The 22,522-nt window shown below is 43.8% G+C and overlaps 1 protein-coding gene across 1 annotated transcript in view; it reads right to left on the reverse strand.

Annotated features, from left to right (window-relative positions):
• The window catches only part of LOC139250663 (zinc finger protein 474-like), a 57,850-nt gene extending 37,966 nt beyond the window's left edge, over positions 1-19,884 (reverse strand). The window contains exons 1-4 of the mRNA XM_070873156.1: positions 19,531-19,884; positions 19,203-19,317; positions 19,014-19,075; positions 3,714-3,977 (exon numbers count right to left, since the gene is read on the reverse strand). Of these exons, the coding sequence (XP_070729257.1) occupies positions 3,714-3,977; positions 19,014-19,075; positions 19,203-19,317; positions 19,531-19,884 (795 nt within the window). The remainder of the gene's footprint in view (positions 1-3,713; positions 3,978-19,013; positions 19,076-19,202; positions 19,318-19,530) is intronic.
• Between the last annotated feature and the right edge of the window lie 2,638 nt (positions 19,885-22,522).

Below are 22,522 nucleotides of genomic sequence, written 5' to 3' on the forward strand. Positions count from 1 at the left end.
CTGCGCCTGATTTTTTAATGTGTAGAACAGGTTTTTTCAGTTCTACAAAAATCTTCACTTGCTCCATTCTACTTTAGTTTGGAGTACGTTTTCACTGTGGAAACTTTCAAATCAAGCGTCAGTGGCCGGACACGCCCCCTTTTGAAGAAAAAAGTCTGTTCCAAAGTAGACCTGACTAGAACTGCAGAAAAGAAAATGTGGAGAATTGCGATTTCTAAGATAATCCATTCTCCACCAGTTGCTCCTAAAAATCAGGCGCAAATCATGTGGAAACTTGGGCCCTATATCACACAGTTTTAGTTTTCCCACTGCGTGGAAATATCCTCTCTGCAACCACCTTGTCTAGCCTCCAAATTATCTTATATGTTTCGATAAGATCACCTCTCATTCTTCTGAACTCCAATGAGTATAAGCCCAACCTACTCAACCTATCTTCATAAGTCAACCCCCTCATCTCCGGAATCAACCTAGTGAACCTTCCCTGAACAGCCTCCAATGCTAGAATATCCTTCCTTAAATATGGAGACCAAAATTGTACGCAGTACTCCGGGTGTGTCCTCACCAATACCCTGTACAGTTGTAGCAGAACTTCTCTGCTTTTATACTCTATCCCCCTTGCAATAAAGGCCAACATTCCATTTGTTTTCCTGATTACTTGCTGTACCTGCATACTAACTTTTTGTGTTTCATGCACAAGGACCCCCAGGGTCCCTCTGTACTGCAGCAGTTTGCAATTTTTCTCCATTTAAATTATAATTTGCTTTTCTATTTTTTCTGCCAAAGTGGATAACCTCACATTTTCCCAAATTAGACTCCATCTGCCAAATTTTTTCCCACTCACTTAGCCTGTCTATATCCGTTTGCAGATTGTTTGTGTCCTCCTCACAATTTGCTTTCCCACCCATCTTTGTATCATCAGCAAACTTGGCTACATTACACTCGGTCCCTTCATCCTAGTCATTAATATAGATTGTAAATAGTTGAGGCCCCAGCACCGGTCCATGCAGCACCCCACTAGTTACTGTTTGCCAACCGGAAAATGACCCATTTATCCCGACTCTCTGTTTTCTGTTAGTTAGCCAAGCCTCTATCCGTGCTAATATATTACCCGCAACCCCATGAACTTTTATCTTGTGCAGTAATCTTTTATATGGCACCTTATTGAATGCCTTCTGGAAATCCAAATATGCCACATCCATTGGTTCCCCCTTATCCACCCTACTTGTTACATCCTCAAAGAACTCCAGCAAATTTGTCAAACATGATTCCCCTTTCATAAAACCATGCTGACTCTGTTTAATTGAATGATTCTTTTCCAAATGCCCCGCTACTACTTCCTTAATAATGGACTCTGGCATTTTCCCTACGACAGATGGTAGGCTAACCGGTCAATAGTTTCCTTCTTTTTGTCTGCCTCCTTTTTTAAATAGGGGCGTTACATTTGCAGTTTTTCAATCCACTGGGACCGCCACAGAATCCAGGGAATTTTGGTAGATCACAACCAATGCATCCATTATCTCTGCAGCCACTTCCTTTAAGACCCTAGGATGTAAGCCATCAGGTCCAGGGGATTGTTCGCCTTTAGTCCCATTATTTTACCGTGTACTACGTCTTTAGTGATAGTGATTGTATTATGTTCCTCCCTCCCTATAGACCCTTGATTATCCACTATTGGGATGTTTTTAGTGTCTTCTACCGTGAAGACCAATACAAAATATTTGTTCAACGTCTCTGCCATTTCTCTGTTCTCCATTATTAATTCCCCAGTCTCATCCTCTAGGGGACCAATATTTACTTTAGTCACTCTTTTCTTATTCATGTATCTGTAGAAACTCTTACTATCTGTTTTTATATTTTATGCTAGTTTACTTTCATAATCTATCTTCCCTTTCTATCATTTTTTAAGTCGTTCTTTGCTGGCTTTTAAAAGTTTCTCAATCCTTTGCCCTCCCACTAGTCTTGGCACATTGTATGCTTTGTTTTCAATTTGATACTATCCCTTACTTCCTTAATTAGCCATGGATGGTTATCCCTTCTTACAGTTTTTCCTTCTCAGGGGGGTATATTTTTGTTGCGAGTTATGAAATATCTCCTTAAATGTCTGTCACTGCTCATCAACCATCCCACACTTTAATCTATTTTCCCAGTCCACTTTAGCCAACTCTGCCCTCATACCTTTGTAGTCTCCTTTATTTAAGCTGAGGACACTGGTTTCAGATCCAACTTTCTCTCCCTCCAACTGAATTTGAAATTCAACCATGTTATAGTCACTCATTCCTAGAGGATCCTTTACTAGGAGATCATTTATTAATCCTGTCTCATTACACAGTACCAGATCTAAGATCGCCTGGTCGCTGGTTGGTTCCGCAACGTACTGTTCAAGGAAACTGTCCCGGATGCACTCTATGAACTCTTCCTCAAGGCTACCCTGGCCAACTTGCTTTGTCCAATCAATATGAAGGTTAAAATTATCCATGATTATTGCTGTTCCTTTTTTACAAACCTCCATTATTTCTTGATTTATACTCCGTCCAACAGTGTCGCTACTGTTAGGGGGCCTTTAAACTACATCCACCAGCAACTTATTCCTTATCTCCATCCAAACTGATTCAACATCTTGATCTTCTGAATCAATATCATTTCTCACTAATGCACAGATCTCATCCTTTCTTAACAATGCTACACCACCTCCTTTTCTTTTCTGTCTGTCCTTCCGAATTGTCAAATATGTCTGAATACTTAGTTCCCAGTCCAGGTCACCTTGCAACTACATCTCTGTAAAGGCTATCAGATCATACCCATTTGTATCTATTTGTGCTGTCAACTCACCTATTTTGTTAAGAATGCTATGTGTATTCAGAAAAAGAGCTTTTAAATTTGTTTTTTTTTACTATTTTTTCCTGCTTTGCCCCACTTTCTGATTCACTGTTATGTTTATACATTCTGTCCTTCCTGGCACGCTCTGGTTTTAATTTCCCCCAGTGCTACTTTGCTCTATTGCCTTTGCCTTATTCTTTGACTTTTTAAATTTTCTCTCACCTGAATCCTCCTGCCCACTAATTAATTTAAAGCCCTCTACAGCCCTAGTTATTTGATTCGCCAGGACCCGAGTCCCAGCACGGTCTAAGTGGAGTCCATTACAACGGAACAGCTCCCTCTTACCCCAGTACTGGTGCCAGTGTCCCATGAACCAAAACCCATTTCTCCCACACCAGTCTTTGAGCCACGTGTTTAACTCTCTGATCTTATTTACCCTATGCAGATTTGCTCGTGGCTCAGGAAGTAATCCAGAGATTATTCCCTTTGTGGTTCTGCTTTTTAATTTGGCTCCTAGCTGCTCATACTCCCTCAACAGAACCTCTTTCTTTGACCTATCTATGTCTGTGGTACCCACATGGACCACAACAACTGGATCTTCCCCTTTCCACTCCAATTCCTCTCCTGCCCAGAGGAGATGTCCTTAACCCTGGCAGGCAACACAGCCTTTGGGACTCACGCTATCGGCTGCTGAGAACATGATCTATCCTCCTAATGATACTGTCCCCTACGACTACAATGTTTCTATTTACTCTCCCCACTTGAATGACTCCCTGTACCACGGTGCTGTGGTCAGTTTATTCATCCTCCCTGCAGTTGCTGCTCTCGTCCACTCAGGGAGTCAGAGCCTCGAACCTGTTGGACAAGAGCAAGGGCCAAGGCTCCTCCATCATTACCTCTTGAGTCCCCATGCCTGCCTTGCTTGTAGTCACATCCTCCTGTCCCTGACCACGGACCAAATTTGAATGAATTAATCTTAGGGGTGTGACTGCCTCCTGGAACACAGTGTCCAGGTAACTCTCCCACTGCCTGATGCATCGTAGTGTCTGCAGCTCAGACTCCAGCTCATCAACACGGAGCCGAAGTTCCTCGAGCTGCAGACACTTGTTGCAGATGTGGTCACTGTGGACCTCAGCAGAACACATCACCTGTCCTGCCATCTTTAATGTATTTAGTTAATTATGTTTTCAAGTTTTGTTTTTAATCCCAGCTCTTAATTCAAAATCAATGCCCCAGAAAAGAGAGAAAAACTCACCAACCAATCACTTCCCTTCTTTCCTGTGACATCACACTTTGATTTTGGTTCTTTCTACTTCTTGTCTTCAGGTCAGTTGATGTTTGGGCCATTCACTTTATCTCCCCTCCAATCGGCTGCTGGTCTCGCAGCTATCACCTGCGAACCAATGAGCCGCAGTACTCGCTCCTCCAGGTAGAAAGCTGGCACAGTTCAGCTTCTCCCCCTCCAATCTGCTGCTACTGCATCCTGTTGTGTGCCATCTTGGCCTGCAAAAGGAAGGTCTGTGAGTAAGAGTCCAGTAATATATGTGGAAGATATGCCTGCTGTGGTTAAATAGCTGTGAATGTAGGCAAGGCATGAAATGAGGCTGTGAGTATGAGTAGGCACAGATGGTTGGTAGTTGCCTGCTGGGTTAAGTGCTGGTTTGCAGAGTGTGCACAGACAGAGACGCAGAGGCTGGTATGTAAGAGTTATGGAAACATGTTCCACTTTGAACACTCGAGTGAGGTCATTGAATTTTTTGCGACACTGTGTACTGGTTCTATCCACGACTGTAAAGTCCTTACTCTACAGCATGAAACCACACGAGGCACCTTCTGGGGACAAGTTCACTCTGTGACCTTAATCCTTTATTCACAGGACTCCAAAGGCAGTGACCCTGCATGGGACCTCCCTTTTTATACCTGAGTGATCAGGTAAGGAGTACCTCCCACAAGTTCACCCCTTGTGGTCAACATGTGCATCTAGGTTGAGTGTATACAGTAATACAGTGGTGTTACATTGTGGTTACACACATGACAACAACGATGCTGCCTGACATCTCCGCAGCCAGCTCTGCCCACATGGCCCGAAAAATCTGTGGAGTTGGCCTTCTCCCAGATGTAGGGAACAGTACCTCCCTCCAATGCCCCCACCAATATCTCCAAAGCCAGGTCACTGACCCAAGTGGCCCTTGTACAAGGTTTTGCAGCAGCCATCACACACTTTCCTTGCAGCTCAGTCAATTGAAGAAATGATGAGAATGACCAGGTTTTGCCTGAAATGACATCCCCTTTAAACATAGAAATATAGAAACGTAGAAAATAGATGCAAAGTAGGCCTTTCGGCCCTTCAAGCCTACACCACCATTCAATAAGATCATGGCTGATCATTCCCTCAGTACTCCTTTCCTTCTTTCTCTCCATACTCCTTGATCCCCTTAGCCGTAAGGGTCATATCTAAATCCCTCTTGAATATATGCAATGAACTGGCATCAACAACACTCTGCAGCAGGGAATTCCACAGGTTAACAACTCTCTGAGTGAAGAAGTTTCTACTCATCTCAGTCCTTAATGGCCTACCCCTTATACTTAGATTGTATCCCCTGGTTCTGGACTTCCCCAACATCGGGAACATTCTTCCTGCATCTAACCTGTCCCAAAATCTTATATGTTTCTATGAGATCCCCTCACATCCTTCTAAACTCCAATGTATAAAGGCACAGTTGATCCAGTCTCTCCTCATATGTCAGTCTCGCCATCCCAGGAATCAGTCTGGTGAACCTTCGCTGCACTCCCTCAATAGCAAGAACGTCTTTCCTCAGATTAGGAGACCAAAACTGAACACAATATTCCAGGTGAGGCCTCACCAAGGCTCTGTACAACTGCAGTAAGACCTCCCTGCTCCTATATTCAAATCCCCTAGCGATGAAAAGCAACATATCATTTGCCTTCTTCACCGCCTGCTGTACCTGTATGCAAACTTTAAATGACTGATGAACCAAGACACCCAGGTCTCATTGCACTTCCCCTTTTCCTAATCTGCCGCCATTCAGATAATATTCTGTCTTTGCGTTTTTGCCCCCAAAGTAGATAACCTCACATTTATCCACATTATACTGCATCTGCCATGCATTTGCCCATTCACTAATCTGTCCAAGTCACTCTGCAGCCTCTTAGCATCCCCCTCACAGCTCACACCGCCACCCAGTTTAGCGTAATCCGCAAACTTGGAGATATTACACTCAATTCCTTCACTAAATCATTGATGTATATTGTAAAGAGCTGGGGTCCCAGCACTAAACCCTGCGGCACTCCACTAGTCACTGCCTGCCATTCTGAAAAGGACACGTTTATCCCAACTCTCTGCTTCCTGTCTGCCAACCGGTTCTCTATCCACATCAGTATATTACCCCCAATACCATGTGCTTTGATTTTGCACACCAATCTCTTGTGTGGGACCTTGTCAAAAGCCTTTTGAAAATCCAAATACACCACATCCACTGGTTCTCCCCTGTCCATTCTACTAGTTACATCCTCAAAAAATTCCAGAAGATTTATCAAGCATGATTTCCCCTTCATAAATCCATGCTGACTTGGACCGATCCTGTCACTGCTTTCCAAATGCGCTGCTATTTCATCCTTAATAATTGATACCAACATTTTCCCCACGACTGATGTCAGGTTAACCGGTCTATAATTATCCGCTTTCTCTCTCCCTCCCTTTTTAAAAAGTGGTGTTACATTAGCTATCTTCCAGTCCATAGGAACTGATCCAGAGTCGATAGACTGTTTGAAAATGATCACCAATCCACTATTTCTAGGGCCATTTCCTTAAGTACTCTGGGATGCAGACTATTAGGCCCCGGGGATTTATTGGCCTTCAATCCCATCAATTTCCCTAACACAATTTCCTCCCTAATAAGGATATCCTTCAGTTCCTCCTTCTCACTAGACCCTCAGTCCCCTAGTACTTCCGGAAGGTTATTTGTGTCTTCCTTCGTGAAGATAAAACCAAAGTAATTGTTCAATTGGTCTGCCATTTCTTTGTTCCCCATTATAAATTCACCTGAATCTGACTGCAAGGGACTTACATTTGTCTTCACTAATCTTTTTCTCTTCACATATCTATAGAAGCTTTTGCAGTCAGTTTTTATGTTCCCGTCAAGCTTGTTCTCGTACTCTATTTTCCCCCTCTTAATTAAACCCTTTGTCCTCCTCTGCTGAATTCTAAATTTCTCCCAATCCTCAGGTTTGCTGCTTTTTCTGGCCAATTTATATGCCTCTTCCTTGGATTTAACACAATCCTTAATTTCCCTTGTTAGCCACGGTTGAGTCACCTTCCCCGTTTTATTTTTTACTCCAGACAGAGATGTACAATTGCTGAAGTTCATCCATGTGATCTTTAAATGTTTGCCATTGCCTATCCACCATCAACCTTTTAAGTATCATTTGCCAGTCTATTCTAGCCAATTCATGCCTCAAACCATCAAAGTTACTTTTCCTTAAGTTCAGGACCCTAGTTTCTGAATTAACTGTGTCACTCTCTATCTTAATAAAGAATTCTACCATGTTATGGTCACTCTTCCCCAAGGGGCCTCACACAACAAGAGTGCTAATTAGTCCTTTCTCATTACACAACACCCAGTCTAGGATGGCCAGCTCCCTAGTTGGTTCCTTGACATATTGGTCTAGAAAACCATCCCTAATACACTCCAGGAAATCTTCCTCCACCGCATTGCTACCAGTTTGGTTAGCCCAATCAATATGTAGATTAAAGTCACCCATGATAACTGCTATACCTTTATTGCATGAATCTCTACTTTCTTGTTTGATGCTGTCCCCAACCTCACTACAATTGTTTGGTGGTCTGTACACAACTCCCACTAGCGTTTTCTGCCATTTGGTATTCCGCAGCTCCACCCATACCAATTCCACATCATCCAAGCTAATGTCCTTTCTTACTATTGCATTAATTTCCTCTTTCACCAGCAATGCCACCCTGCCTCTTTTTCCTTTCTGTCTATCCTTTCTAAATGTTGAATACCCCTGGATGTTGAGTTCCCAGCCTTGGTCACCCTGGAGCCATGTCTCCGTGGTGCCAATTACATCATACCCATTAACTGCTATCTGCGCAGTTAATTCGTCCACCTTATTCCGAATACTCCTCGCATTGAGGCACAGAGCCTTCAGGGTTGTCTTTCTAACACACTTTGCCCCTTTAGAATTTTGCTGTAAAGAGGCCCTTTTTGCTTTTTGCCTTGGGTTTCTCTGCCCTCTACTTTTACTTTTCTTCTTTCTATCTTTTGCTTCTGCCCCCATTCTACTTCCCTCTGTCTCCCTGAATGGGTTCCCATCCCCCTGCCATATTGGTTTATCTCCTCCCCAACAGCACTCGCAAACACTCCCCCAAGGACATTGGTTCCGGTCCTGCCCAGGTGCAGACCGTCCGGTTTGTACTGGTCCCACCTCCCCCAGAACTGGTTCCAATGTCCCAGGAATTTAAATCCCTCCCTTCTGCACCACTCCTCAAGCCACGTATTCATCTGAGCTATCCTACGATTTCTACTCTGACTAGCACGTGGCACTGGTAGCAATCCTGAGATTACTACTTTTGAGGTCCTACTTTTTAGTTTAGCTCCTCGCTCCCTAAATTCATCTCGTTGGACCTCATCCTGTTTTTTGCCTATATCGTTGGTACCTATATGCACCACGACAACTGGCTGTTCACCCTCCCTTTTCAGAATGCCCTGCATGTGCTCCGAGACATCCTTGACCCTTGGACCAGGGAGGCAACATTCCATCCTGGAGTCTCAGTTGCGGCCGCAGAAACGTCTATGTATTCCCCTTACAATTGAATCCCCTATCACTATGGGCCCAAGTTTCCACACGATAAAAAACGGGCGCCCCTCCGAGCTGGGCGCCTGTTTTTCGTGCCTAAAACGGTGCCGGAAAAAAAACTCGTGATTCTGGAGAGCCCTGCAGCTCCTTGTCTGTTTGGCGCGGCGCCCAGGGGGGCGGAGCCTACACTCGCGCCGATTTTGTAAGTGGGAGGGGGCGGGTACTATTTAAATTAGTTTTTTTCCTGCCGGCAACCCTGCACGTGCGCGTTGGAGCGTTCGCGCACGCGCAGTGTGAAGGAAAACATTGGCACTCGGCCATTTTTGTAGTTCTTTGTAGCTGTTTAAGTTTTGAACATTTTTTAATAAAAGTACATTGCCATCAGCACATCAGCACTGAGGCTTCCTGCAGCCTTCTCACTGTCTCCTTCCCGCCCGCCGTCTGGAACGGCTTCCTCCCCCCCCCCGCTGCGTTCGTGCGGGCGGGCCCGCACTCCCCTCCCTCCCACCGTCTGGAACGGCTTCCTCCCCCCCCCCCGCTGCGTTCGTGCGGGCGGGCCCGCACTCCCCTCCCTCCCACCGTCGGGAACGGCTTCCTCCTCCCCCCCTGCCGTCGGGAACGAACGAACGAACTTGTGAGGCTAGCTGAAGCACTTTCACACAGGTAGGTATATGATTTATTTAATCTTTTCGTTGCTTATAAATGTTTATTCAGTTGGATTTATTTGTATAATATTTGTAGAAGTATAAATAAGGATTTATTGTAGAATTTAATGACTTCCCTTCCTCCCCCCCCACCTCGTTCTGGATGCCTAATTTGTAACCTGCGCCTGATTTTTTAATGTGTAGAACAGGTTTTTTCAGTTCGACAAAAATCTTCACTTGCTCCATTCTAAGTTAGTTTGGAGTACGTTTTCACTGTGGAAACTTTGAAATCAGGCGTCAGTGGCCAGACACGCCCCCTTTTGAAGAAAAAATTCTGTCCCAAAGTGGAACTGTTCTACCTGACTAGAACTGCAGAAATAAAATCTGGAGAATTGCGATTTCTAAGATAGTCCGTTCTCCACCAGTTGCTCCTAAACATCAGGCGCAAATCATGTGGAAACTTGGGCCCATAAGCTCTCCCATTCTTTTTCCTGCCCTCCTGTGCAGCAGAGCCACCCACGGTGCCATGAACTTTGCTGCTGCTGCCCTCCCCTGATGAGTCGTCCCCCTCAACAATACCCAAAGCGGTATATCTGTTTTGCAGGGGGATGACCGCAGGGGACCCCTGCACTCCCTTCCTTGCACTGCACTTCCTGTTGGTCACCCATTTCCTATTTGGCTGTGTACCCTTTACCTGCGGTAAGACCAACTCACTAAACATGCTATTCACGTCATTCTCAGCATCGTGGATGCTCCAGAGTAAATCCACCCGCAGCTCCAGTTAAGAATTGGAATGAACAGCAGCCTCATTATCAGTGAATGAAAGTCAGCTGAAATTGGGTGCAGCCCCAGTAATAACGCCCCTGCAGCACCCCACTGAGGTATTTTGTGCCTCCGATACCACCTCGCTGCATTTCTGACGGGAAAGTGACCAATTTCCCACAATTTTACAGATCATCTCGCCAGGCGCTAAATGGTCAATCTTTTAAAACTTTGCACCCCAAACGCGGCACTACCGAATTTCAGTCCCATTAGATGCAATGCATTGCTCTCCCATAAATGACTACGGGTAAGGCTGCAGGACCAAATTTGGAGTCTTCATTTACAGTAAGTTGATTCTAATTTTTCTCCTCGTCTCTGGGTTTTTAGCCACAGAAGAGGACAAACAAGAGTAGAGAAGGGTTGTCTATAATATCAGGTGGCTAAGCAGTGGGTCTCCTGTAGGACACAGAGCCACCTGTTAATGACAGTACCGATGGAGGCAGTGACTCCACAAAGACTCCACACATTCATGCAGCACTGTCAGTGGTTATCAAAGTCAATTTTTAAGTGATGGGTTACTTCCAGGCTATTATTGGGATGTCTGCAGTGTCAACCAGTTTGCCGCTCACTGATGTATCAAGGAAGTCACAGGTACATTATTCAATATGGCCAGCAATTTAATTACCTTTGCCATAAAACAACATCATCATTATATCATAATAGGCAATCCCTCGAAATCGAGGAAGACTTGCTTCCACTCTAAAAATGAGTTCTAGGTGACTGTACAGTCCAATACGAGAATTACTGTCTCTGTCACAGGTGGGACAGACAGTGGTTGAAGGAAAGGGTGGGTGGGGAGTGTGGTTTGCCGCACGCTCCTTCCACTGTCTGCGCTTGATTTCTGCATGCTCTCGGCGACGAGACTCGAGGTGCTCAGCGCCCTCCCGGATGCACTTCCTCCATTTAGGGCGGTCTTGGGCCAGGGATTCCCAGGTGCCAGTGGAATGTTGCACTTTATCAAGGAGGCTTTGAGGGTGTCCTTGAAACGTTTCCTCTACCCACCTGGGGCTCACTTGCCATGAAGGAGTTACGAGTAGAGCACTTGCTTTGGGAGTCTCGTGTCAGGCATGTGGATGATGTGGCCCGCCCAATGGAGCTGGTCTAGTGTGGTCAGTGCTTCAATGCTGGGGATGTTGGCCTGATCAAGAACACTGACGTTGGTGCATCTATCCTCCCAGTGGATTTGCAGGATCTTGTGGAGGCAGCCCTGGTTATTAGTTATTAACCAACAGCAATAACATGAGAGGGCAAGACACATTTGCAGAACTGCTGGCTGCCCAGTAATTGGGTCTTTATTCCCCCTCTTTACCCTTAGGTGCACTGGGCACAATGCTGTACTGCAAATGACCTGGAAGGGATTTCTTTAACTCAATTATAGATATAGTAGGGCCAATTTACAGCTATCATGCTCAGGGATTAATCCCATGGACTGAATTAGTGATCACAGAGGTCTGGTAGGCCCAAGTGCAGGCATTGCCACACTCCTGATTCAGCAGGACAAGATTTTTGAAGTTTTTTTGAAGGCATGTTTCAAGTGTACATGAGCCTCTTTATCTTTAGAAAAATTATTCAAATGCATACCAATAGGTTCGATGTCAAATTCCCTGTGTTTCTTTGCTGGTCCACTCTTTGGCCAGTGGCGTGTGGGAAACGCGCTCCTGGCTTCAGCCCGTCCTTTCGCAGCAATCTTCCGATGATGGGGTTTGTTAAGGCCACTCTGCGGATTTCCCAGCCAATTAACAGGAAGCCGGTCTGATGACGGGTCATCAGCTGGTTTTCTTAAAGGGATCATATGCATATTGCTTTGTGGGTTCTTCTGTCAGTGTTCTGCAGCATTGAGCTGCTGCAAACACTGACAAGCACTGGACAGAGGTGCACAGATGTACCCAGGCTCTCCCATCACTCCCTCCAGATGCTTATGGAGGGAGTCACAGCACGCAGGAAGGTTCTCTTCCCTTCCAATAAGCGTAAGAGACCTCCCCAGTGCACCAGCGCAGACTGGTGGCACATTGCACAGGAGGGCATAAGCACAGCTGTTGGCAGGAGGACCCGGCAGCAGTGGTGCAAGCCTTTCAATGATCTCAGTAGATCACGAAATGTTACTGTAAAGCCACACTCAACGCCATCCTGCTGTGCCACTCATCATATCCCCATTACTCTGCCTTCCTGCACATCCTTACTCACACCAATTTACCTTGCACCTCCACCCATCACTCTCTCTCTAGTTACATTGTCAGTTCCCCATCTCACCTGCTACCCCTCACACTCACCCTTGTCCTTGTCCAATCAAAACAACTAACAATACACCAAGGTAGACAATTTGGTCCTTTAGCCAATGTTCATGTAAAGTTTATGTTGATGTGTTGTTACCCCTGGTCCTTGGGGTCTACCAGGGGTAACAGTGCAGACTGGTAGCACATTGCAGTCTGAAGCCATTGCAGGTGATTCTCTGGCTACGGTTAGATAGATAAGAATGGAACCAGCCGAGTGCAGTCCCACCCAGCTGGACAATGGTGGAGAGGCGATTTTTTTTATTTATTCATTCACAGGATGTGGGCATCACCAGCAAGGTCAGCATTTATTGACCATTCCGAACTGCCTTGGAGAAGGTGGTGGTGAGCCGCCTTCTTGAACGTGGCTTGTAGGCCATTTCAGAGGGCAGTTAACCAAAGTTCTCTGGGTTTGGAGTCACATATAGGCCTGAGCGGGTGAGGACAGCAGGTTTTCTTCCCTAAAGGACATTAGTGAACTAAATGGGTTTTTACAACAATCCGATAGATTCAGTCAACATTACTGATACAAGCTTTTTATTCCAGATTTAGTAATTAATTGAATTTACATTCCCCAGTTGCCATGATGGGATTTGAACTCACGTGTTGGGATCATAAGTCCAGGCCTCTGGATTACTAGTCCAGTGACATAAGCAATATGCTACCGTACCCCCTGAAGGAGGCGTTGGAGGAGGATGGTGTGGTCAACTGTGTCAAAGGATGCAGACAGGTCATGAAGGACGAGGAGGAATAGTTTACCTTTGCCACAGTCATATAGGATGTCATTTGTGACTTTGATAAGAGCCGTTTCGGTACTGTGGCAGGGGCGGTAACCTTAGTGGAGGGATTCAAATATGGAGTTCCATGAATGACGGGCACGGATTTGGGAGATGCCAACACATTCAAGTATTTTTAAGAAGAAAGTGAGTTTGGAGATGGGGCAGTAGTTTGCAAGGACTAAGGGGTCAAGGGTTTTTTTTTGAGGAGGGGCTGATGACAGCAGATTTAAAAGGAGAGGGAGAAAGTACCTGAGGAGAGAGAACCGTTAACAATATCAGCTAACATGGGAGCCAGGAAGGGAAATTGGTTGATCAGGTTAGTGGGAATAGGGTCAAGGGAGCAAGAAGTGGGTCTCATGGACAAGATGAGCTCTGAGATGGCTGGAGGGGAGAAAGGAGAGAAACTAGAGAAAGATGCGAGTTCAGGGCTAGGGCAGGGGAGAAGTTTAGATAAAGTTTGGCCCGGTGGTTCTAAAGGAAGAGAGGAAAGTGGCAGAGGCAGCTGATCAAATGGTCTCAATCTTAGTGACAATGAAGTTCATGAGCTCCTCACACATCTTGTTGGAGGGGAGGGTGAAGGAGGCAGTGGAGAGGGGTTTAAGAAGATGGTTTACAGTACAGAAAAGAAGCCGGGGGTTATCTTTGCATAGTGAGCAGTTTTAGCAGACAAAAGCAGAATCTGTTAGTGCTTTGTGTTCCAGCCAGATCTGGCAGTGAATGGCTAAACCAGTTGTCCACCATATCATATCATGTCTGCATCTCTTAGACTTAAGGGAACAGAGATGAGGGCCGTACTAGGGGGAATGGCCAGGGTGAGAGAGAGTAATGGTTTTAATGGGGACTAGGGCATGAAAGGTGGTGGTGAGTGCGTAGTTGAGTGTATAACTGCACATATGTCGTAGTGAATGGAAAGCCAAAGCCTAGACAGTTGGGATTTTGAAAGGCAGTTGTAAGTTTTTTTTAATTTATTCATTTAGCACTTATTGCCCTACCCTAATTGCCCCTGAGAAGATGGTGGTGAGTTACCTTCTTGAATCGCTGCAGTCCATCGTGGCAATTTTTTTGATATGACAGGGTAGCTTGCAAGTGGCCATTTCAGAGGGCAGTTAAGAGTCAACCACATTGCTGTGGGTCTGGAGTCACATATAGGACAGACCAGGTAAGGATGGCAGATTTCCTTCCCTAAAGGACAATAGTGAACCAGTTAGTCACCATTACTGATACTCACTTTTTATTCCAGATGTATTTAAATTCCCCAACTGCTGTGGTGGGATTTGCACTCACATCTCAGACCTCTAGATTACTCGTCCAGTAACTTAACCACCATGCTACCATACCCACTAAGTGAATTGGGAGACATCCTTTGTGACTGTGACAAAGGTAAACTATCCGTCCTGATCCTTCTCAACCTGTTTGCAGCTCCAACCACACTGTTCAGCATGGGTATTCCACTGAGCTTTCCAATAGCTAGCCTGGACTTGGAATGGGAAGAGGAGTTCATGCAAAGGGATGAAAGGCAGGTGCGCTTGCACCTCAGGGTTTGGTGTTTACACTTACATGGCTGTGTCTGAGAAGACCTGTCTTTATCAGAAAGGCTGAGACTGAATTGTGCTCTCAAAATGTTAAAAAAGTATTGATTGAGAAACAGAGATCATTGCAAGCATATAAGCACACAAATGCAGAACTTTATCCTGGCTGAGCTCAGTGCAACATCTAATGACACACAGCCCACTGCAAAACTCTGGTCTGTTGAGTGCAAGTGGCAATCCACCTATCTGGTAATTGTAGTCTAACAACAGTCTAATTCATAAAGAGGGTCTTTTGTTTTGCATCATTAACATATATAAGTCCACTGTAAACGTGGACATCTCTATTTAAAATCTGACCTATGGGACAACTTTGCACTTCTTGAAGCCTTCTGAATTACAAAGAAATTAACTGCAGTTGAGGTCAACAAAAACAAAGTATTGACATAAGGGTTAAAGAAATGAAGGAGAGTGGTGTAATGCATAAAAGCAAAGTCAATAATTTACCAATTATAGAATGTACAAACAGCAGTAAGTATTTGTTTGATTATACCCATGGGTGAGCTAAATATATTTAAAAAGAAGAAATCCTATTTTCAGTTTTGGGTAGGTTTGTGCTTTTTTATTTCAACAGATAATGGCCTATATTTTGCAGCCCCTACGGGTGTGAAGCACATGCACGAAAACCCGGAACTTGCGAACTGTCAAGAAAAAAAAGGGAGGTTTATGACAGATACCTCGGGCTCAATACTGCAGAAACTCTAGAGGAGTATAGAAAGTGCAGGGGTGCAATTAAAAAGGAAATTAGGAAAGCAAAGAGAGAGCATGAAAAAATGTTGGCGAGTAAAATCAAGGAAAACCCAAAGATGTTATCTAAATAAATTAAGAGCAAGAGGATAACTAAAGAAAAGTAGGGCCTATTAGAAACCATAAAGATAATCTGTGTGTGGAGGAAAAAGATGTGGGTATGGTTCTTAATGAATACTTTGCGTCTGTTTTCACAAAAGAGAGGGGAAATGCAGATATTGCAATCAGGGAGGAGGAGTGTGAAATATTGATGAAATAAACATAGTGAGAGAGAAAGTATTAAGGGGTTTACCAGCTTTGAAAGTGGATAAATCCCCAAGCCCGGGTGAAATGTATCTCAGGCTGCAAAAGAGGAAATAGCAGAGGCTTTGACCATCATTTTCCAATCCTCTCTGGCTACAGATGCAGTGCCGGAGAACTGGAGGACTGCTAACGTTGTACCTTTGTTTAAAAAGAGAGAAAGGGATAGACCGAGTAATTACAGGCAAGTCAGCCTAACCTCGGTGGTGGGAAAATGATTTTTAAAAATTCTGAGGGACAGGATAAATCTTAATTTAGAAAGACACGGATTAATCAAGGACAGTCAGCATGGATTTGTTAAGGGAAGGTCGTGTCTGACTAACTTAATTGAATTTTTTGAGGAGGTAGCAAGGAGCATCGATGAGGCTAGTGCATTTAATGTAGTGTACATGGATTTTAGCAAGGCTTTTGATAAGGTCCACATGGCAGGCTTTTCACAAAAATAAAAGCCCATGGGATCCAGGGCAAAGTGGCAAGTTGGATCCAAAATTGGCTCAGAGGGCAAAGGGTAATGGTTCATGGGTGTTTTTGTGACTGGAAGGCTGTTTCCAGTGGGGTTCCGCAGGGCTCAGTACTAGGTCCCTTGCTCTTTGTGGTATATATCAATGATTTTTTTCAACTTCAACGTAGGGGGAATGATTAAGAAGTTATCAGATGATACTAAAATCGACTATGTGGTTGATAATGAAGAAGAAAGTGGTAGACTGCAGGAAGATATCAATGAACTGGTCAGATGGGCAGAACAGTGGCAAATGGAATTAAATCCAGAGAAGTGTGAGGTAATTCATTTGGGAGGGCTAACAAGGCAAGGGAATACACATTAAATGTTAGGACACTGAGAAGTGTAGAGGAAGTGGAGTGCAGGTCCACAGATCCCTTAAGCTAGCAGGCCAGATAGATAAGGTGGTTAAGAAGGGATACGGAATCACTTTTTCCGCCCTGCCATGGCAGTAAAACGGACGCAAACCTGCTGAATTTCTAGCCTTATGTTTTTTACTTATTTCCTTCATTTGTTTCCATATTTCCTACTCCAGCACCTTTCCACTATTAGTTAGTCTGCAGACTACCCCAATTAATGTGATTGATCCTTTAATATCTTTCTGCTCCATCCACATGAATTCTATTTCTGTCTTACTGATGGGTGCATCACTTTTTTCTGGCCTTTATGTTATCCGTAATATGTACAGCTACTGCACCTCGCCCTTTTCCCTCTCTTATCTTTTCTTAATATGTTATACCCTGCAATCTTTACATAGAAACATAGAAAATAGGTGCAGGAGTAGGCCATTCGGCCCTTTGAGCCTGCACCACCATTCAATTTGATCATGGCTGATCATGCAATTTCAGTACCCCATTCCTGCCTGCTCTCCATACCACCTGATCCCTTCAGCCATAAGAGCCACAGCTAACTCCCTTTTGAATATATCCAACGAACTGGACTCAACAACTTTTTGTGGCAGAGAATTTCATAGGTTCACAATTCTCTGGGTGACAAAGTTTTTCCTCATCTTGGTCCTAGATGGCGTACCCCTTATCCTTAGACTGTGTCCCCTGGTTCTGGACTTTCCCAACATCGGCAACATTCTTCCTGCCTCTAATCTGTCCAGTCCCGTCAGAATTTTATATGCTTCTATGAGATCCCCTCTCATTCTTCTAAGCCTAGTCGATCCAGCCTTTCTTCATATGTCAGTCTTGCCATCCTGGAAATCAGTCTGGTGAACCTTCGCTGCACTCCCTCAATAGCAAGAATGTCCTTCCTCAGATTAGGAGACCAAAACTGCACGCAATACTCAAGATGTGGTTTCACCAAGGCCCTGTACAACTGCAGTAAGACATCTCTGCTTCTATACTCAAATCCTCTCGCTATGAAGGGCAACATGCCATTTGCTTTCTTTACTGCCTGCTGTACCTGCATGCCTACTTTCAATGGCTGCTGTACCATGACACCCAGGTCTTGTTGCACCTCCCCTTTTACTAATCTGTCACCATAATAATCTGCCTTCCTGTTTTTGCCACCAAAGTGGATAATCTCACATTTATCCACATTATACTGCATCTGCCATGCATTTTCCCACTCACCTAACCTGTCCAGGTCACCCTGCAGCCTCTTAGCATCCTCCTCACAGCTCACACTGCCATCCAGCTTAGTGTCATCTGCAAACTTGGAGATATTACATTCAATTCCTTCGTCTAAATCATTAATATATATAGTAAATAGCTGGGGTCCCAGCACTGAACCTCGCGCTACCCCGCTAGTCACTGCCTGCCATTCTGAAAAGGACCAGTTTATTCGCACTCTTTTCTTCCTGTCTGCCAACTAGTTCGCTATCCACGTCAACACATTACCCCCAATACCATGTGCTTTAATTTTGCACACTAATCTCTTGTGTGGGACCTTGTCAAAAGTCTTTTGAAAGTCCAAATACACCATATCCACTGGTTCTCCCTTATCCACTCTACTAGTTACATCCTCAAAAAATTCTAGAAGATTTGTCAAGCATGATTTCCCTTTCATAAATCCATGCTGACTTGGACCGATCCAGTCACTGCTTTCTAAATGCGCTGCTATTGCATCTTTAATAATTGATTCCAGCATTTTCCCCACTACCTATGTCAGGCTAACCGGTCTATAATTCCCTGTTTTCTCTCTCCCTCCTTTTTTAAAAAGTGGTGTTATATTAGCTACCCTCCAATCCATAGGAACTGATCCAGAGTCCGTGGAATGTTGGAAAATGACCACATCTACTATTTCTAGGGCCTTTACTTTCCAGTCCTGATTTTTCTGTCGCCATGTCTCAGTCATCCCTACTATATCTGGCTCCTCACAGCATCTTATTGCCTCCAGTTCCCCTGTTTTATTACAGAGACTGTGTTCATTGCTGTACAGACTGTTTAACTGATTTTAAAATGGAATGGTTTAGACGGTGATCTTCTTTGAAACCACTTTATTCAACACTACCTTGATTTTAGCAGCTTCAAACAGAAGGTTGTGTGCTAGGTGGTACTCTGATTTGCCTGCAGAATCATGCCTGCCTATTGTGTTTCCATTCCCTTTAATTTTGTCCATCATTTCTTAGTCCTCTGCCCCTTCAATCTTGTAAAAGGTTGCTGATGGGTTGAGATACGTTTTGAAGCCTTCAAATGCTTGAAGAATTGTTACCTCCTATTGTGACACTTCCTTTTAACTGTCCTATCCATTTATATTTCACTGACACACATGTTTCCACTTTCACTAATAAAGTGCTCCGAAAACCCATCCAAGTCTGCATCCAGTCCTGTGAAAAGTAGCAAAGAGTATTACATTTTATCATTTTGGTGGGATTTGCATCAGTTCTTAATCTTTTGGAAATGACTGACATCAGTACATGAAAATTGACTCCAATCTCTCAAATGCTCTCTCACCAGATTTCAGAGTTCCACCATCCACAAACTCCAATTCATCCAAAACTCTATTGCCTGCATTCTGTACCATATTAAGTCCCGTTTGCCCATCGCCTTGCCAAGTTACACTGGCACCCTGTCCATCAACACATTGAGTTTAAAATCCTCATCTTCAAATATGTCTGTGGTCTTTGGCCACCCTGTATTTACAATTTCCTCCAGCTTTATGTCTCTTCTCAAGCAATCCAGTCCTCTGATTCTGGCTTTCTGTGCACTGCTCCCTTTTTTGCCCTCTCGTTGACTGGACTACATGTGAAGTACTTGTTAGGAAATGTATTCAAACACTTACAGAACTGTACGCTGTGCTTGACTGAGGTGTTTTGGGTGATGAGCCTCCATCGTTTGGTTGACAGCTCCTCTGGTGTACAAAAAGTCGATCAGGTAGGAATGTTCGGCCACAGTTTTCACAGGGAATAAGCTGGGCATTTGCACTTGCCAATGCTACTGCATTTGCAGCATTAGCATCATACGAACCTTGAGCTTGAACAGCCTTTGGTTTACTTGGTTCTGGCCTTCTTTGGTGCGCTGGTAATTTCTCATTCTCAATACGCCATTTCTCCAGGCACTGAGGCTCATGTACGGTAATTGAATGTAATCCAAATTGCTTACCACAGATATAGCACACTCTCAAGAGTTTTGACATTGGTAACTTTTTCAAATGCTTTAATCTTAAGTTATTGAACTATTGCTATGAAAGGTGTTTTCTTTTCAGTTGCACAATTGTTCCTTTGATTCTCGAGAACTAGATGTCAGATTTGCTGTAGATACGCAATATGGTTAAACAAATGACTGTCCAGTGGATGATGACTATATGATTTGAGCTTACACATGAATAGTTCCAGATGTTGTAATTGACTTGTAAATTGGTATGGAGATAAGTTTCTTGAGTTACTTATGGATCCACCTGATGAAAAATTTGGAATGTTTCTATCTTGAATAAACCTCATTTCAATTGATTGCTTCCTTCTATAGCTGTGTTCAAGGATGGGGAATTTGGCAAGAATATTTTCACAGTTCGCACATACTAAAAGTTGATCTTTTTACTTGGACTAATTTGCCAAGCGTTGCTGTATCAGAATTTGTGCATAAAAAGATGGAAGAATCTGAAGCTTCATAGGAGAATGTCTGAGAAAGAGACAGTTTGTGTTCAATTAAATAGTTGCATTATTCGGAAACAATAATTTTATACTATCACCACAGAGAGTATATACTAGTTATAGTACTGATAAAGTATAACATTTAAATAATTACTTTTGAGAAAACTGAAAATTAAAAAAAAATGTTAATTAACATTTTAATTATCAACAGGAAACAAATTTCAAATTCAACCTCATCAAGATATATATATTTTTTGCATGAATTAATTTTCTATGGTCTTGCTCACAATTGATTGGGAGGAAATGTTGTCACTAGGTGCACGCAATGTTTTACTTATAATTGACGCAATTTACTGACCTGGTTCTTTACCTATTTTACTGACCTTAAACCACCGTCATCTTGCAGCGATTCCCTCCATGTTTCCCATCATTGAACCGTGGATTCGGGGTGAAGACTGGCACTGGTTCACCTGTCACAAAGAGCCAGCGTTCCACTGCCGCCACGGCAACAATTGTGGCCTCCAGGGCAACATTCGATGCCTTAGCAGTTCCCTAGCAACACAATCAACACAATAGAGAATGTCCACCCACCTGGTTAGAAGCAGTGTGGAGGCTGGGGAAAATAATATCGTTACTTTGTCTGAAGACAAGGTCCTTATCGATAGATTTGATCTTAACTGCGTGAAATTGTTATATCAAAAATGTAATTCTACAAAAATGTCAGATTAGTGCCTGAAAATATGTACAGGTTTATGGTGCTATCGATTGCATGCTTGTTAATTATTTGATTTTAAATAGTTACCGAGAGTACAATGCAGAAATTGCAAACCATTCAAATCATAACTATACAGAAGATAATGTGACGATTGCACTCTCTGATGTATGTTAGGCTGCAGGAAGGTTAGATGAGCCTCTCAAAATTAAAGTACAAATGCGGCCATGTTCTCATGAACCTGTAGAAATCAGTATCAAATGATATGAATCATAGTGGAACTCTTATCTAGAATTGTTTTAAATGCCAGGACAATGTTTCACAATAGGGACAGGTTCCTATGGTCGCTAAAGGGCAATCTTTAAATTTGTGGGCAATTTCGTTGCAGAAACAGTTTGTTACGTGATACCAACTGTGACTTAGCTGCTGTGCGTGGTTCAGAATGTTATAGCATGTGGTGAACTTGGTGCTACTTGGCACTGCAGGTAGTGCTGAGGGGTGGGGCGGAGACAGCTTTTTTTGCTGGGGAATAATGCTTTTTATTGAGAAGTTCAGTACCAAGGAGATTGGATAAAATAAGTCCATGGTGCTGACCAGTACTAGGGTCTTGGATATGAAACATGCTTCTTTACATGTATAGTATTACTATTCAGCACTACGGACTTCATTTATCTAATACTGATTGACACCAAACTTACTAATACCAGCCAATTTTGAAGGTTTGGACATAGTAGGGGTGAAATTTGTCAGTTGTATATTACATAGAAACATAGAAAATACGTGCAGGCGTAGGCCATTCGGCCCTTCGGGCCTGCACCACCATTCAATATAATCATGGCTGATCATTCACCTCAGTACCCCTTTCCCGCTTTCTCTCCATACCCCTTGATCCCTTTAGCCGTAAAGGCCATATTTAACTCCCTCTTGAATATATCCAATGAATTGGCATCAACGACTCTCTGTGGCATGGAATTCCACAGGTTAACAACTCTCTGAGTGAAGAAGTTTCTCCTCATCTCAGTCCTAAATGGCCTACCCCTTATCCTAAGACTGTGTCCCCTGGTTCTGGACTTCCCCAACATCGGGAACATTCTTCCTGCATCTAACCTGTCCCGTCCCGTCAGAATCTTATAGGTTTCTATGAGAATCCCTCTCATCCTTCTAAATTCCAGTGTATAAAGGCCTAGTTGATCCAGTCTCTTCTCATATGTCAGTCCAGCTATCCCTGGAATCAGTCTGGTGAACCTTCGCTGCACTCCCTCAATAGCAAGAACGTCCTTCCTCAGATTAGAAGACCAAAACTGAACACAATATTCCAGGTGACGCCTCACTAAGGCCCTGTACAATTGCAGTAAGACCTCCCTGCTCCTATACTCAAATCCCCTAGCTATGAAGGCCAACATTCCAATTGCCTTCTTCATCGCCTGCTGTACCTGCATGCCAACTTTCAATGATGGATGAACCATGACACC

The sequence above is a fragment of the Pristiophorus japonicus genome, chromosome 1 (genome assembly GCF_044704955.1).
Source record: "Pristiophorus japonicus isolate sPriJap1 chromosome 1, sPriJap1.hap1, whole genome shotgun sequence".
Taxonomy (NCBI): domain Eukaryota; kingdom Metazoa; phylum Chordata; class Chondrichthyes; family Pristiophoridae; genus Pristiophorus; species Pristiophorus japonicus.